Source organism: Gouania willdenowi, chromosome 6 (assembly GCF_900634775.1).
Source record: "Gouania willdenowi chromosome 6, fGouWil2.1, whole genome shotgun sequence".
In the NCBI taxonomy this organism is placed as follows: Eukaryota; Metazoa; Chordata; class Actinopteri; order Blenniiformes; family Gobiesocidae; genus Gouania; species Gouania willdenowi.
In genome coordinates, this window is record NC_041049.1 from 4996568 (window position 1) to 5011372 (window position 14805).

The 14805-nt window shown below is 37.8% G+C and overlaps 1 protein-coding gene across 11 annotated transcripts in view; it reads left to right on the forward strand.

Annotated features, from left to right (window-relative positions):
- Window positions 1–14805, forward strand: part of mybpc1 (myosin binding protein C1) — a 40964-nt gene that overhangs the window by 22801 nt on the left and 3358 nt on the right. For all 11 annotated transcript variants that reach the window (XM_028450203.1, XM_028450200.1, XM_028450201.1 and 8 more), the window contains 17 exons: window positions 1812–1820; window positions 4121–4245; window positions 4337–4442; window positions 5374–5540; window positions 5740–5905; window positions 5990–6096; window positions 6179–6315; window positions 6777–6936; window positions 7001–7105; window positions 8329–8517; window positions 9400–9534; window positions 10807–10974; window positions 11070–11158; window positions 11234–11429; window positions 11624–11763; window positions 12817–12976; window positions 13350–13486. In XM_028450203.1, the coding sequence (XP_028306004.1) occupies window positions 1812–1820; window positions 4121–4245; window positions 4337–4442; window positions 5374–5540; window positions 5740–5905; window positions 5990–6096; window positions 6179–6315; window positions 6777–6936; window positions 7001–7105; window positions 8329–8517; window positions 9400–9534; window positions 10807–10974; window positions 11070–11158; window positions 11234–11429; window positions 11624–11763; window positions 12817–12976; window positions 13350–13486 (2296 nt within the window). The remainder of the gene's footprint in view (window positions 1–1811; window positions 1821–4120; window positions 4246–4336; window positions 4443–5373; window positions 5541–5739; window positions 5906–5989; window positions 6097–6178; window positions 6316–6776; window positions 6937–7000; window positions 7106–8328; window positions 8518–9399; window positions 9535–10806; window positions 10975–11069; window positions 11159–11233; window positions 11430–11623; window positions 11764–12816; window positions 12977–13349; window positions 13487–14805) is intronic.

The following is a 14805-nucleotide window of genomic DNA, read 5'->3' on the forward strand; positions in this document are numbered from 1 at the left end:
GACTCCTCTGGCAAACGGTCCTCAAACCAAACATTGTTCATGTGTTTGGTTTGTGGGTCTTCCTTCACCAGGTTTCTAATCTAGGATTCCGTCACCCTTAAAACACAATGGTTCACATGATTCTGTCAACCTCTCACACATACAGTCATACAAACTATAAAAACACACATGTATAGTCTAACACACAATCTTCTCACTATTCAACACACTGTGAACCATTGCAATCAAATAACCTTGGCTCTAATGTGGCTCTTTTTGGTATAGACACATGCACACACATACTGCGCTGCCTCAGTAAATGTTCAAGAGCTACATTTGAGTGTGAGATGTCATCATTAACTTTTGTCCTCCACACAGGAAAAGGTGGTACCTCCTTCACAGGTCTTTAACAAGATCTGGCTTTTGAACAACTTCACCTCCAAGTAGGATACAGGGTTTCTTCGGTTTAGGGACGATAGTACAACTCTTGCAAAAAACAAATTACTGTCCACCAATTTTAGTCTACACATTGTCATCCTTTCTATACTTCTCTATCCCTTCTCCTATCCATCATGTGGTTCATCCTTTCATTATATCTCCATATTTCATCCTTATCGTTGTCCGTTCAGCTGTCTTTCTTTCTCTTTTCCTTTTCTCCTGTTCACGTTTCAGCATTGCTTTCCATCACCTGTTCTTACTTAATTCTATCTTCTTGTTTTCTTTCATTGGCTTCATTCTCTCTGTCTATCTGTCTTCCTTTAGTATGTTATTCCCCTTTTTCCCGTTCTGGCGTCTTTTCACCGTTTTGTCTGTTTACATTTTATTTTTCCTTGGTTTCTACCAGTCTTAGTTCAGTCTATTATTTATTTTCCCTTTCTGTTGCCTGACCTTCTTGTTGTCATTTTGTCCATCCAAACTTCTACGCATTTGTTTCTTCTTCCTCCCACTGTCCTGATGTCCATTTCTTCTCTCCACTATTTGTCCATACTGTATTCCTTCCTTCCTTCCTTCGATTAGTCCTTTTCCTTTGCTTTCCTTTCCATGTTATGCCTTCATAAAGGGATTGATCTTTCCTTCTTTCCTACTTTCCATCCATTTTTTATTTCCTTTAACTGTCCTCACCCTTGCTTTCATTCTACTCTTTTCTTTCAGTTAGATACTGATTTATATAATTTGTAAGAAGTCTTTTTAAGGTCATTTTGAACTTTATCAGATGTAAAAAAGTAACTATCACAAATAAATGACAAACTTATAGTAAGAGTAAATACCGTAAAACTGCATTTTTGGAGGGACACTTTTTTAGGGTATCGGGTTGGTGTGGCGTAAATTCTTTTAAAATGTTACGTACAAAAAGTAAAGTAAAAAGATAGGTTTTTTTTTTTGTATCAGCTAGAAAGGGTTACGCATCACTAGTAGGTTATCCAGACCCAGGATCTGAAATCAGCTTGAATTTGACAATTAATGTAAATCTATAGTTAGTTCATTTTATTTGCCGTTTGAGTGATATTTTAACGTTATCCTAAACCAAACAAATAGTAACTGAAGATTGTTCAAAGCCACATCGAGTTAAAGCCATCTGGGAGGTTATTGCTGTTTTCTGGTTTAAGTCTCCTGTGCTGAACTTCTCCAGGATTCTGTTCAGAAGACTTCTCTGTTAAAGTCTTTTTTTCTGTTATAACACTGCGGTGGAGCTTGCACTCTACCCCTCCAGGCATGACGTCTCTCTGTCTGTGTCTCTGTCTGTCTGTGTGTCCATCTGTTTGTCTGTCATAATCCCTCGCTGTGTTCTTCCCGTGTTCCGGCCCCATTCTGGCTCTGCTGCTGACCTTAAGTCAAAGAAAGTAAGTTCACGCCTTCACTGAGTTCTGCCTTTTGCACGTCTCGGTTTCAGTGTGTTCTGGGTTTCTGCAGCATGCTGACTAAAATATAAAGACTGTGTTTACGGTTCTGCAGAAAAAGTTAGACTTTTAAAAGTATAATAAGAAGTATTATACAGATTTTTTTAGATGAAAGAACTTGATGCAGATGCAGAGCACAATGAAACATATTCATATTGTTGTCACAAGTCTTCTGCATGCAAATCTAAATGACTTTGAATTGCATTTATAAAATTACTTGTTTTTTTGCACAAAGCAGGAGAATGCTGAGCTTTACAAAATCTGGCAAACTAAAGCATGATAAAATTGTGTTATTACCAAACCTAATCATCCAAAGCAACCAAAATATTTTGTAAATATTTATTTATTCATTTATTTTTACTAGGGATGTAACGATTCACTCAACTCACGATACGATTCGATTCACGATACTGGGTTCACAATACAATTCTCTCACGATTTTTTCATTTACAAAATGGGACTGTAGACAAATTTTTTTTTTGGGAAAAAAACTAGAAAATACTGTATTATTTTCCTTTTATTTTTCATTGTCAAAAAAATTCCTTGGTAAACTATTCAAAACAATGCAATTTAACTAAAAATAAATCTTTAATTAAATAAATAAAGGAATAATACAAATGAAAATGAAGCCTATTAATTTAAATTCTGGTTCTATAATAAACAATGCAAAACTGCATAATAGTTCTTTTTCTTTTAAAAGTGCAACTGAAAATGTATTTTGTGCCTTAACAATTGGACTTGGACGGAAAAAAACCGTCATTGCACTGATTTACGTCATATTTGTTTGGACCAGCAGAGGGCGCTGGTAACCCAGTGGTCGGTTGGCATGCAGATATCTTGCAGTGAAGAAGAGATGCTATGCTAGCAGACAGAGCTAATAGAAAAACGTGACTTTTACAGATATTCAAGTAATATTACAGATATTCTTTCGGTGCTAAAGGGGTAATGAATCATTTACTAACATATTTAAGAGTAGAAGGCAGCCAGAAAGAAAGTGTTAGAAGACTCCGCCCGCCGCCAAAACTTCCGGATAGCGCCCACTGCTGGTTAAAAAAGGTACTGCGATTCAATTGTCAGAAAATCGATATCAACCGTGATACCTATGAATCGATTTTTAACTGCCTTACGATTAATCGTTACATCCCTAATTTTTACTGTTACCCATTACAAAGTATCTCCCCATCATCAGATATCAGGTTCATTACTAGGGATGTAACGATTAATCATAAGGCAGTTAAAAATTGATTCATAGGTATCACGATTGACATCAATACTTTGAAAATTGAATCGCAGTACTTCTTTTAAACAGCAGAGTATATTTATCCCTTCTCTTGTCCAGCAGTGTACTGGCGGGCAGAATCTGCTACTACTTTCTTTCTGGCCGCCTTCTACTCTTACATGTTAATGTTACATGTTAATAAATGATTCCTTGCCCCTTTTGCACCAAAAGAATATTTGTAATATTACGTGAATATCTGTAAAAGTCACGTTTTTCTATTAGCTCTGTCTGCTAGCATAGCATCTCTTCTTCACTGCTAGATTAGCTGCATGCCAACCGACCACTGGGTTACCAACGCCCTCTGCTGGTCCAAACAAATATCTGACGTAAATCAGTGCAATGACGGGTTTTTTTTTTAAAGTCCAATTGTTAAGGCACAAAATACACTTTCAGTTGCACTTTTAAAAAGAAAAAGAACTATTATGCAGTTTTGCATTGTTTACTATAGAACCAGAATTTAAATTAATAAGCTTCTTCTTTATTTGTATTATTCCTTTATTTATTTCATTTATTTTTAGTTAAATTGCATTGTTTTGAATAGTTTATCAAGGGATTCTTTTGACAATTAAAAATAAAAGGAAAATAGTACCGTATTTTCTAGTTTTTTTTCCCAAAAAAATAAAGGAATATTTTTCAGTCATCATTTGACTACAGTCCCATTTTGTAAAATAAATCGTGAGAGAATCTAATCGTGAACCCAATCGAATCGTATCGGGAGTTGAGTGAATCGTTACATCCCTATTCATTACCAAACATCCAGTGAAGCTTACACCTTTAAATTATCATCACATTGTAGACAACAATAAACGTAATGCAAATTTGATCACTTTGGAGAAAAATCATGCCAAAATTTTTAGTTTTATTAAAAGTAGGCTGAAATGTATTTAGACAATATATTTAACTTCCTCATATCTCATTAATCAGTAAGATGACCAAGGATGTAACTCATACATTTACTGTTCAGGTATATATTTGAGCACAAGGGGACACAAAGGATTATGGTCATCAACAACTGCTCCGTTAATGACGACGCAGCGTATTCTGTCGCTGCTGGAGATGAGAAATGCACCACAGAGTTGTTTGTCAAAGGTAAACCCGTCAAACTGATCAGCTTCACATAAAAAAACATGTTTAAAGACTGTGAGAATTTCTGCTTCCTTCTTCTCCTCTCGTCTGCCAGAGTTACCGGTTAAGATTGTTAAAGCGCTGGAGCCTGTGAAGACGACAGTGAACGAGAGGATTGAGCTGGAGTGCGAAGTGACGGAGGAAGGTGCTCAGGTCAAATGGTGAGATGAGCCCTTGTATCTAAAGGAGATTCATTCAATCAGCATATTATCATAAAGCAGAGGTTCATAACTCATAGGATACTCATAGATTCTTGCAGAGGGGCAAAAAGAAAAAATAGAATTAAATATATAGACTGTCTCGAGATTCGCGCCAACCACAATATGTGTAACATACTGTATACAATAATGCAAAAATGATTAGTAACATAATTGATAATGTTGACAACAAAAAATTGCATCGCCGCGTCGTTTAATGTTGGAAATTTATGATAAAATCAGGCCAACAGCTGCTTTATGCTTCATTTTTATAACAGAAGAAGAACCAACCTAAAGTCTCAAAACATTGGGACCATTTCACCGAACACTAATACTACACACCAGAGGTCGAACCAACATCTATGAGATGAAACTAACAGTAGTCACTGTGTTTTATGGCACTTAAAATAGTTGTATGTTTTGTCTAAATAAAAATTTTAATTAAAATGTTTGACCATTGGAGGGGGCAATGCTCCCCCTGCCGCCGTTCCCCCTTCGCAAACTCCACGTATGGTCATGGACCAACTTTTAAAGTGTCACAAACATATGCTTGTGCTAAAAAAAATATCTATTTTAATCGGATTTATTGTATTAATGTAGCAGAGAACCATTTAATCACATTCTGGCATCAGGAGGAAATAATTTGTGACTTAATATTAGGGGTGTAACGATCCATCGAGCTGGATCGATCCATCGATTGGTTACGCAACAATTCAAATCGACATCGTCATTGTAATTAAACACTTTCAATATTTGAATTTCTTAATGAAAGGTCCAGAAACAATGATAGTAAAAGAGTTAATTATCGAAGTGTAAAGCCAATAATGACCTTTCCTTTTTGTTTGACTGTTTGTTGACCTTTTTGTTAATCTTTTCTGCTGAATCGTGTCTTCAGGATGAAGAATGGTGTGGAGGTTCCAACAGGAGTGCGCTCCAGATACCGAGTGAAGTCCGAGGGAACCAAACACTACCTGGTGATCGACGACGCCTCCAGAGAAGACTCTGGAACGTACTCTCTCATGGCCACCGGGGGAACCACAGAGGCTCATGTTCAAGTAGACTGTGAGTTCAACATCTGCAGCTGAAAGTTTCCTGTAACCTTTAGCTCAGGGGTGTCCAAACCCAGGTCCTCGTGGACTTTGTTTCAACATTCCTAAATCTGGTGAAGTGTCCTTGAAGCAGTTTGACTGAAAGTCTTGAATCAAGATGTTTCAGTCTGTTTTTCAAAGGCTACATTGTACACTTTTGTTCATTAAACCAGTGAAACCACTGAAGATTTACCAGGAACTACAGGACATGAAGGTGTTGCTGGGTCAACCCATCAAACTGCACTGTGAGATCTACCCAGGGAATGTGCCGGGCCGCTGGTACAGGAACGGACAGCTGATCCAACCTAACGATCGAATGAACATCATTCACAGAAACAAGTAAGAGTGTCGTGCCATGGGGTGTCCACTGTCCAACCATGGAAAACTGCTTTCATTCAATAAACTCGGTTTCTGTTCTTTCAGGACCCACAAGCTCGAAATCGCCACCAGCTCCCTTCATGATGCAGGAGATTACACGTTTGTACCTGAAGGATATTCCCAGAGCCTGTCTGCAAAAATACACATCATTGGTTGGTTTTTGGCAGACTTAGACTTCCTCTAGCTTTCTGGCGGTTTTCCATCTTTTCACCAGCTCACCTGGTTTTTCCACAGACCCCCCAAAGGTACTCTTGGACAGTCTGAACCTCCAGGACAACCAAGTCACAATTGTGGCCGGGAACAAACTTCGCTTGGAGATCCCGATCAGTGGCGAACCGGCTCCCAGAGTAGTGTGGATGAAGGGGGAAAGGGTAATCTTCCCTAATCATTTGTTCTAGCCATAACTCGGTGAATTTTGAGGACATTAATTGATTTGTTCGAAACCCACATGGTCCTCTGGGGGAATCCCAAGGCATGCCAAAAAATATAATCCTTCCAGCATGTACTAGGTCACCCCTGGGGTCTTCCTGCATCTGGACTTGTCCAGCAAACCCCTTGAGGGATGCAACCAGAAGGCATGTTTGCTAGATGCTTGAACCACCTCAGCTGGCTTTCAATTGTCGATTCGACAGTGAATGAACTATCCATGCCAACCTGTATTTAGCAAGGGTTTTTGAGTATGAGCATGCTGGAAAATTACTACGGATTATCCTACTTTGAAAATTATTATCTGTTTTAAAAATTTGGGGGGAAGGATAGTTTGTCTCGAGTGGCCTTACCCAGGAGTACCCCATTGCATTTGGTAATTAGTTATTTCCTTCTTTTGTCTTAGGTAATTCTTGATTCTGGCCACCGTGTCCGAGCTGAAACCTACGGCGACCAGACGAGCCTTACTATTGAAGTCACAGAACGAGAGGACACTGGGAACTATAAGATAGTCCTGCAGAATGAGGCCGGAGAGGATTCAGCTGCCATCAAAATAAAAGTCGTTGGTAAGAAAGCAAGAAAAAACAACAAATGAAAAATCAGTTTTATCTTAACATGGTTTTCCTGCAGATAATCCCGATGCTCCGGAGGCACCATTGGTAGCACAAGTGGGAGGTGATTGGTGCTCAATGGCATGGGAGGCCCCAAAATATGATGGAGGATCACCGATATTAGGTAATACCAATTAGAGTATGCTAAAATTTAGAAAATTCAGGACAACCCTTTTATGTTCTGGCAAGTTTTGTACTTGAATAAATTTTCCGCCACGACTCTTCTTCTCATTTCTATTTTAACGGAGTGCCTCCTCCCTGTTTTGCCAACTTTTTAGCCTTAATCACTTGGGTTTTATCTATTAATGAGGCAGTTGGTGAAACACAAATGTCAGTCGCTTTGTAAATACATTCGTCTACCTCTTGAATAGACAAAACCAATACGACCAAATTTGTAGGTTTTTGTTGTTGTTTTGTGTATATTTTGGAGTCACTTTGTGTAGGTACTGTTTGTGTAGGTACTGTTTGTGTAGGTACTGTTATTTTCATTTTGTTTATTTTTGTTGTTGTTTTGTATATCCTTCTGTTATTTTTGTGTATTATTTTAGTTTTCTTGTGTGTTTTTGGAGTCATTGTGAATATTTTAGTTGACTTTTTCATATCTTTCTGTAATTTTGCGTATTGTTCTGTAATTTTGTGTGGTTTTATCGAGTCATTTTGTGTTACTTTATGTTAAGGGCTGAGCATAAATAGTCCAAGGGCCACATGTGGCCCTTGAGTCGCCAGTTGCCTGTGTTTGTTCTCGAGAACCATTGCATCTGTATTTGCAGTAATAGAAATACCGTAGGTACTTCCATCAGTGAGTACACAAATCTGGGTACTCGTACTCAGGACTTCCCTACTTTATGCCTTTGGACTGACTTTGTAACAGTTTGGATTATATGAAGGTAGATTTAGTTTAGATTTATTAATGAATCCCTCAAAAAAGTTGCTTCAATTAAAAAAAACTTCACTCAAAGAAAAATGCTTTTAATGCCAACAAACATTTTACACAAAAAATGTGTTTTTAAATGAATTTAAGATAAAAAAAAAAAAAAAAAACATTTGACTGAAAATAGTGAATTTTATTATATTTTTTCAGTAATATTTTTGATTGAATTGGTATTTTTCCCTGCGAAAAATGGATTGATGGATGATTTTTTATTTTTTTTTGTATTGGTACCATATTGTGCATTTTGTTCATTATTATTTAATCCTAAGAAATGTAGCTTGAATTTGTATTTATTATTTAATAATAAAGACACAAGTGTACCTTTATAGGATTATAGATACAGTATCATATCATGCCATAAATGTCATTATTCTAAAAGGAAAATGAATCTGAAACTAAGCTTTTGGACTTCGTAGGTTATTTCATCGAGAGGAAGAAGAAACAGAGCTCCAGATGGATGAGACTCAACTTTGACCTCATCAAAGAAACCACATTTGAACCCAAGAAGATGATTGAAGGAGTTCCATATGAAGTGCGGGTGTTTGCAGTCAACGCCATCGGTGTGTCCAAACCTAGCGAACCATCCAAAGCCTTCACTCCCCTCGGTGAGTTTCACCAAGCGTCTAACGCTGACTCTAAATACTCTGTCTAGGAAAGAGTAATAGTCTTAGCTAATCTGACTGGAGGTGTTTATCTAAGCACTGTTCCATAATAATAATAATAATGGAAGAAGTTTTAGAGGGTTGGCTAGTGATTGTCTGATCTATCCTTGATACCCCAGCAACGCAGCTGTTGCCCCCCGTACCCCCCATACGAGGCAATCCCTGACCTCCACTGGACACGCAGGAGCTTTAGAAGATAATAATTGTCTTTATAATGGCTGCCAAATCATCTGAGGATTAGAGGTTTAGGGGAGCAGGTCTATCAAGGGGTTGAATAGGAGTTAAAGGTGATTCAGAATACAGGAATAGACGGGACTAATGAGATCTGACAGAGAGACTGATAGCACAGCAGCTGGAAGGAGAGGCGCCTTTGTCACATGTCCCAGACTTCACCAAAAGGGTGTTTTCAGATACCGACCACTGTCTCACAGCTGCTGAGAAAAACCTGTTCACCAGTTAATTGGTTCAATTTCTAAAATTGAACAGAATCAGGTTTTTTTTGGACATATTATCAGAAATTTTTCATCAATTCAACCTTTTCTCCGTCATCATAAAGATAACAGAACAAAACCAAGCTTCAAAATTATAGCTGCTGCTCAGCAGTGGTTGGGGCCAGGCAATTTTAGGCAAAACAAGACAGCAGTTTAAAGGCATAATAAAAACGGCTGTAAAAAAAATTCAGTTGTTGAGGTAAAATTATATCTTTCAAACATCACCGCAATTTTTGATGAAAGTCAAAGTAAATTGTTGAAATGTGAAAAATAAACAGACTTTTGTGAATGTGTGTCACTGCTCTGATCTGTGAAAACCTTGATCTCCCTTCAGCGGTGACCAGTGAGCCCACCATGCTGGTCGTGGACGACGTCACCGACACGACAGTAACCGTAAAGTGGCGTCCGCCTGAGACCATTGGAGCTGCTGGGCTGGATGGATACTTAGTGGAGTACTGTTTAGAAGGAAGTGAGTCACACCGCACTGTGCACAGGAAATTATTCATTTAATCAAACGATGGAGCCATTTAGAGAAGTTTATGATAACACCAACATTTCTCGTAGGCCATCGTGATAGGGCAAAGTATTCCATATGAAATGCATCTTAGGAGCACAAGGAAGGAATTTTCCATCCACAAATTGGAAAGATTTAAAAAAAAAAAAATGCATTTCATATTAAAATAAAAGCATAATCTTCATCTTTAGATAATATAAGAGCAATATAATGTGAATCTATTTGTATAATAGATAACTTGTCTTTTATAAGGTGCAAAGTGTGGAACAGCCTTAACAGGACATCAGTTCATCATGCTGATGTCTAAAAATTACCTACTGAACTTAAAATAAAAAGCCATGAGTACAATAGATCCAGGAAGGCATCTTGACCTCGTACATTAAAGACCAGGGTTTAACTCTCAGCCATGACAGGAAGAGCCTAAAATAAGAGTCTCAAACTTAGATACAGTTACAGTGTTTGCTACATTTTCTTCTTCTATTCGATAGTTCAGGTTTCAAATGTGTGCTTTCTTCTTTTTATGCAGTTTTTTTCTATTTTATACCTATTCACTGTAGACCTACTCATCCTGTACCGGTTATTCAAGGAGATATTGTAGATTAAACAATGCAAAGGACACTATAGTCTATAATAGGTTGTTTGAATTATTTTAATAAAAATTTTATTACGATTTTGACCTACTTATCCTATGTTGTGTTGCATGGGGTGCATTTGCTTTATCAATGGCACATGCACAAGAAGCTGGTCGCATTTTATTTAATTTTTTGATATAGTACAAACCTATCCTGGCTGAGAAAGGAAACAAGGTTGAATAAATACATCGTCTTCACAGGTTATTAAATGTGATTTAATTTATTTTACATTCTCTATGTACCTACTTATCCTTTACAGCGTTGTAAGGAGTGCTTAAGCCAAGTGTTCAAGGCAAGTTACACCATGGATATGACTCCAGTCGTTTTTATTTTATTTTAATAAAAATAATTTTATTTATTTTTTAGGATTTAATTCAATTTAATTTTTTTTTTTTTTAGAATTAATTTAATTAAATATTTTTTATGATCATGTAAGAGGAAAAATTATTACCATACAATATAAAAATAGGATCTTTTTAAAGAGGTTGAAACAGATATCTGACTGAACGTTTATTTTAATTGTCCTTTCATGTGTTCAGGTAAACTCTATTTACTTCCTTCCTGCTTCTTATCTTTGTCTCGTTTTCCTACTCAGCTGATGACTGGATATCATCCAACACGGACGTGACAGAGAAGACCCGATACACCATCACGGGGCTGACCCCTGGCAGCAAAATCTTAGTCCGAGTCAAAGCCATCAACGCGGCCGGGGCCAGTAACTCTCGGACTCTGCAGCACTCCGTCCTGGTCAAAGAAGTCATTGGTGAGACCTGAGTGGTTTAAAACGTGTTTCTGAATGAGTTGGAATAAATGAAAATTCAAATAGAAAAGAAAAGGGTGCACCTAACTGTTTCACAGAACCACCTAAGATCCGCGTTCCTCGGCATCTGAAGCAGACGTACACCCGTAGAGTTGGAGAAGCAGTCAACCTTGTGGTGCCTTTCATGGTAAACTCTCATAATGTCAATGCTGAACATCTCCAAACAGAAGGATAAAACCATATTGTTCTGTTTGATCTTAAGGGTAAACCTCGGCCGAAGGTGAACTGGCTGAAGGAGGGAAAACCGGTCGAGCCGTCTCACGTCAGCATCCGCAACACGGAGTGTGACAGCATCATCTTTATCCGTAAGGCAGAGCGCAGTCACTCTGGGAAGTATGAGATGATGGTGCAGGTGGAGAACCACAAAGACACTGCCATCATCGACATACAGATTGTCGGTGAGTTAATGTGTCTCACTCTTAACAAAACTGTAAGAAAAGGAGTAAAGTGTCTGTTATGATAATAGTTCTATGAGTTTGTTTAGTCTTTATTTGAAGAGACGTTAAGATCATAAAAGACAGATGTTCTACACCAGAGTGTAGCTAAACAGCTAGTTTCCATCTGTTGTCCCTGAGTGAGTGTTTGTGTTCAGATCTACCAGGACCACCTCAGTGTGTGAACATTGAAGACGTCTGGGGAGAAAACGTTGCTCTGGTCTGGACTCCTCCAAAAGACAACGGCAACGCTCCGATAATCGGCTACACTATTCAAAAGGCAGATAAAAAGACAATGGTACTGAACGAACCACTACAAAACTTAACACACTGAACACACTTATCAACAACACAGATGTGTAAGTTATAGTTAGCAGAAAACAATAGGGTAAAAAAATGAACAAGTAAATACTATAGAGAAAGAGAATACCAAGAGGACCAGACTCCACCCGGGAGGTAGGTAGGTAGGCAGGTAGATAGGTAGGTAGACTGGTATAAAAGTAGATAAATACTGTATGTATTTAGGTCGGTATGAAGATAGATAAAATAAAGTAGATAGCTGGGTAAGTAGTAACATGTATAGGTAAATAGATTGGTAGGTATAAAACTAGGTAGATAGGTAAGTTGGTATAAAAGTAAGTAAGTAGGTAGGGAGGTAGAAATTTAGGTAGGTAAAAAATTAGGTAGGCAGGAACGTAGGTAGGTAGGTACAAAAGTAAGGAGGTAAGTAGGCCGGTAGGTAGGTAGGTATGAATGTTAGTATGTATAAAAGTAAAGAGGTAAGTAGGTATAAATATTGGTAGGTATAAAAGTAGACAGGTAGGTAAGTAGGAAGGTAGATAGTTTGGTAGTTATAAATGTAAGTAGGTACAGTATAAAAGTAAGTAGGTATACATGGCATAAATGGGTATAAAGGTGGGTAGGGTTAGGCAGGTATCAATGTAGATATGTATAAAAGTGGGTAGGTGAGTAGGTATACAAGAAAGTAGATAGGTAGGTATAAAAGTGGGTAGGTAAATAGGTATGGCAAAAGATAGATAGGTAGGTATAAAAGTGGGTAGGTAAATAGGTATGGCAAAAGATGGATAGGTAGGTATGCCAGAAGTTGGAAAGCTATGTTGGACAGCAGGTTTGTAAATAAATAAGTAGGTAGGTAAAAAGTAATACTGAGATGACAGATGGATCTTCCTTAGACTTTACACTCTTGTAATAGCGGTAGACATAATAAAGTAAACGCTGAAAACACTTAGCATTGCACAAACAAAGTGTTGACAAAGTGTCCCAAAGCTGGGAATATTTACTGTATTCATTAAATGCATCATTCCTTTATCGGCTTCTTTTGTCCTTTCAGGAGTGGTACACGTGCATCGAGCACTACCATCGCACGTGTATCACCATCACAGAGCTGGTAGTCGGAAACGAGTACTTCTTTAGGGTTTTCTCTGAGAACATGTGCGGCCTGAGCGAAACCGCCACACCGACCAAAAAGAGTGCTCTGATCGTCAAAGAAGGTACAACCTGCAGTGTGTGTGATCACGACCCTCTAGGTCCTCACGTCTATGATGAGGGAAAATGTTTCCAAAGTGTGAACTTTGGAACAAACCACACTGTCACCACACTTGTCATTGACTGTAATATTTTCTGTCTATATGTTCACAGATGCTAAATGAAAAGTACTGTCAGTGATGTGTTCCCCTGCTGTGAGCCACACAGGGCTCTGGGGTTTGACTGACAGGCCTTTACACACTGGTGTCACAGTCTGAGCTGCTGATAAATTAAATGAGCCACGTTGTCTTTTCCCTCATCACGTAGAGAATCCCCCTCATGATACCGCTCAGAGTCAGTATCATGCACTACCCCATTCCTTTACCCTTAATCCCGCAGGAAAGCAACTGAAGATACCAGAGTACAACGACCTCGACCTGAAGGAGGCACCAAAGTTCACGCAGCCGCTCATCAACACATTCGCCATCGCTGGCTACAACGCTACGCTGAACTGCAGCGTTCGCGCCAACCCGAAGGTACGTAGTAGCTGAAGGTTAAGGATCAATGGAAGATTCTCATTACGAAGGTGACAACTAAAACAAATAACAGACTTTATTAGTAGTAAGCAGCATTAGAAGTAACGCGTTATTGTAATCTGATTGGTTTTCCCAATTAACGAGTCAAGTAAGGGATTATAATTGAAAAAACAATAACGTTACAGTTATTTTCCCGCAAGCAGGCTGCGTTACTGCGTTATTAAATGAAACCATCTCTCTACTGTTTGTTAGGCGTCGTGTTTTATAGCGCATTGTAACACAGTCGGCCAGCGTCGTCGCAAGTCAATGACGTAAGCGGTGCGATATTACTGTAAACAACACATATGGAAATGGAGCGCGAGAGAGAGCATGTCCAAGCAGCTTTTAATTCTTGCAAGTACCAACATTACTTTGAGTTTGACTTTGTAAAAGACAATAAAAACATTAGCGTCCATAGTGCACTGTGCGTGGGAAGAAAACTTGTATCTACATCAAAGAATGCCACCACAAATCTAAAAAAATTAATTAAACAAGATTTAAAAAGAGATAGTTTCATTTGATTCAATTTTTAATGTCGAACATGCCAAAATAATAGAATTAGGCTAAACTGTCTACTGTGTAGTATTTTGTGCGCCACATTTTTGAAAAGTAACTAACTTAATTATATTAAACTAGTACAGTGCCTGTCGCAAGTATGTATTCATATAGTGGGAGTTTAAGTAGAGTTGTCAATAATGGCCAAATGAGTATGTGTTTGAAGGTTGGATGTACACAGAGGTGTACATACTCTGTGTTATAAAGGGGTTTATTTGTGGGTGCAAAGTAAAATAGCGTGTGCAATTTCCCTGGTTTAATTCTTTCTATGGGACATGCGCATGACAAATGTGTTTGTTGTTTTTGTCATTTTCATATTTTTTTGTTTGGTGTATTTTTCTGTAATGTATGGTTTTTGGAGTCATTGTGTATATTTTTGTATCTTTCTGTTGTGTTTTTGTGCCTTTTTTTGCATAACTATTGTTTTTTGTTGACATTGTAGTGTGATTCCGGAGTCATTGTGTGTATTTTTGTATATTTTTTAGTGTAGTTTTGTGCATTTCTGTTGTGATTTTGTGTATTTTTTGTATAAATGTTTAGTTCTGTGTATTTTGACAAATTCTCATATTTTTGTCGTCGTTTGATGTATTTTTCTGTAATGTATGTTTTTTGGAGTTATTTTGTGTGTTTTTGGAGCCTTTTTGTATATTTTTTATGCATTTCTGTTGTCGTTTTGTGCACTTTTTGTATAAATATTGTTTAATTTTTTGTTTAACAGAGTAATT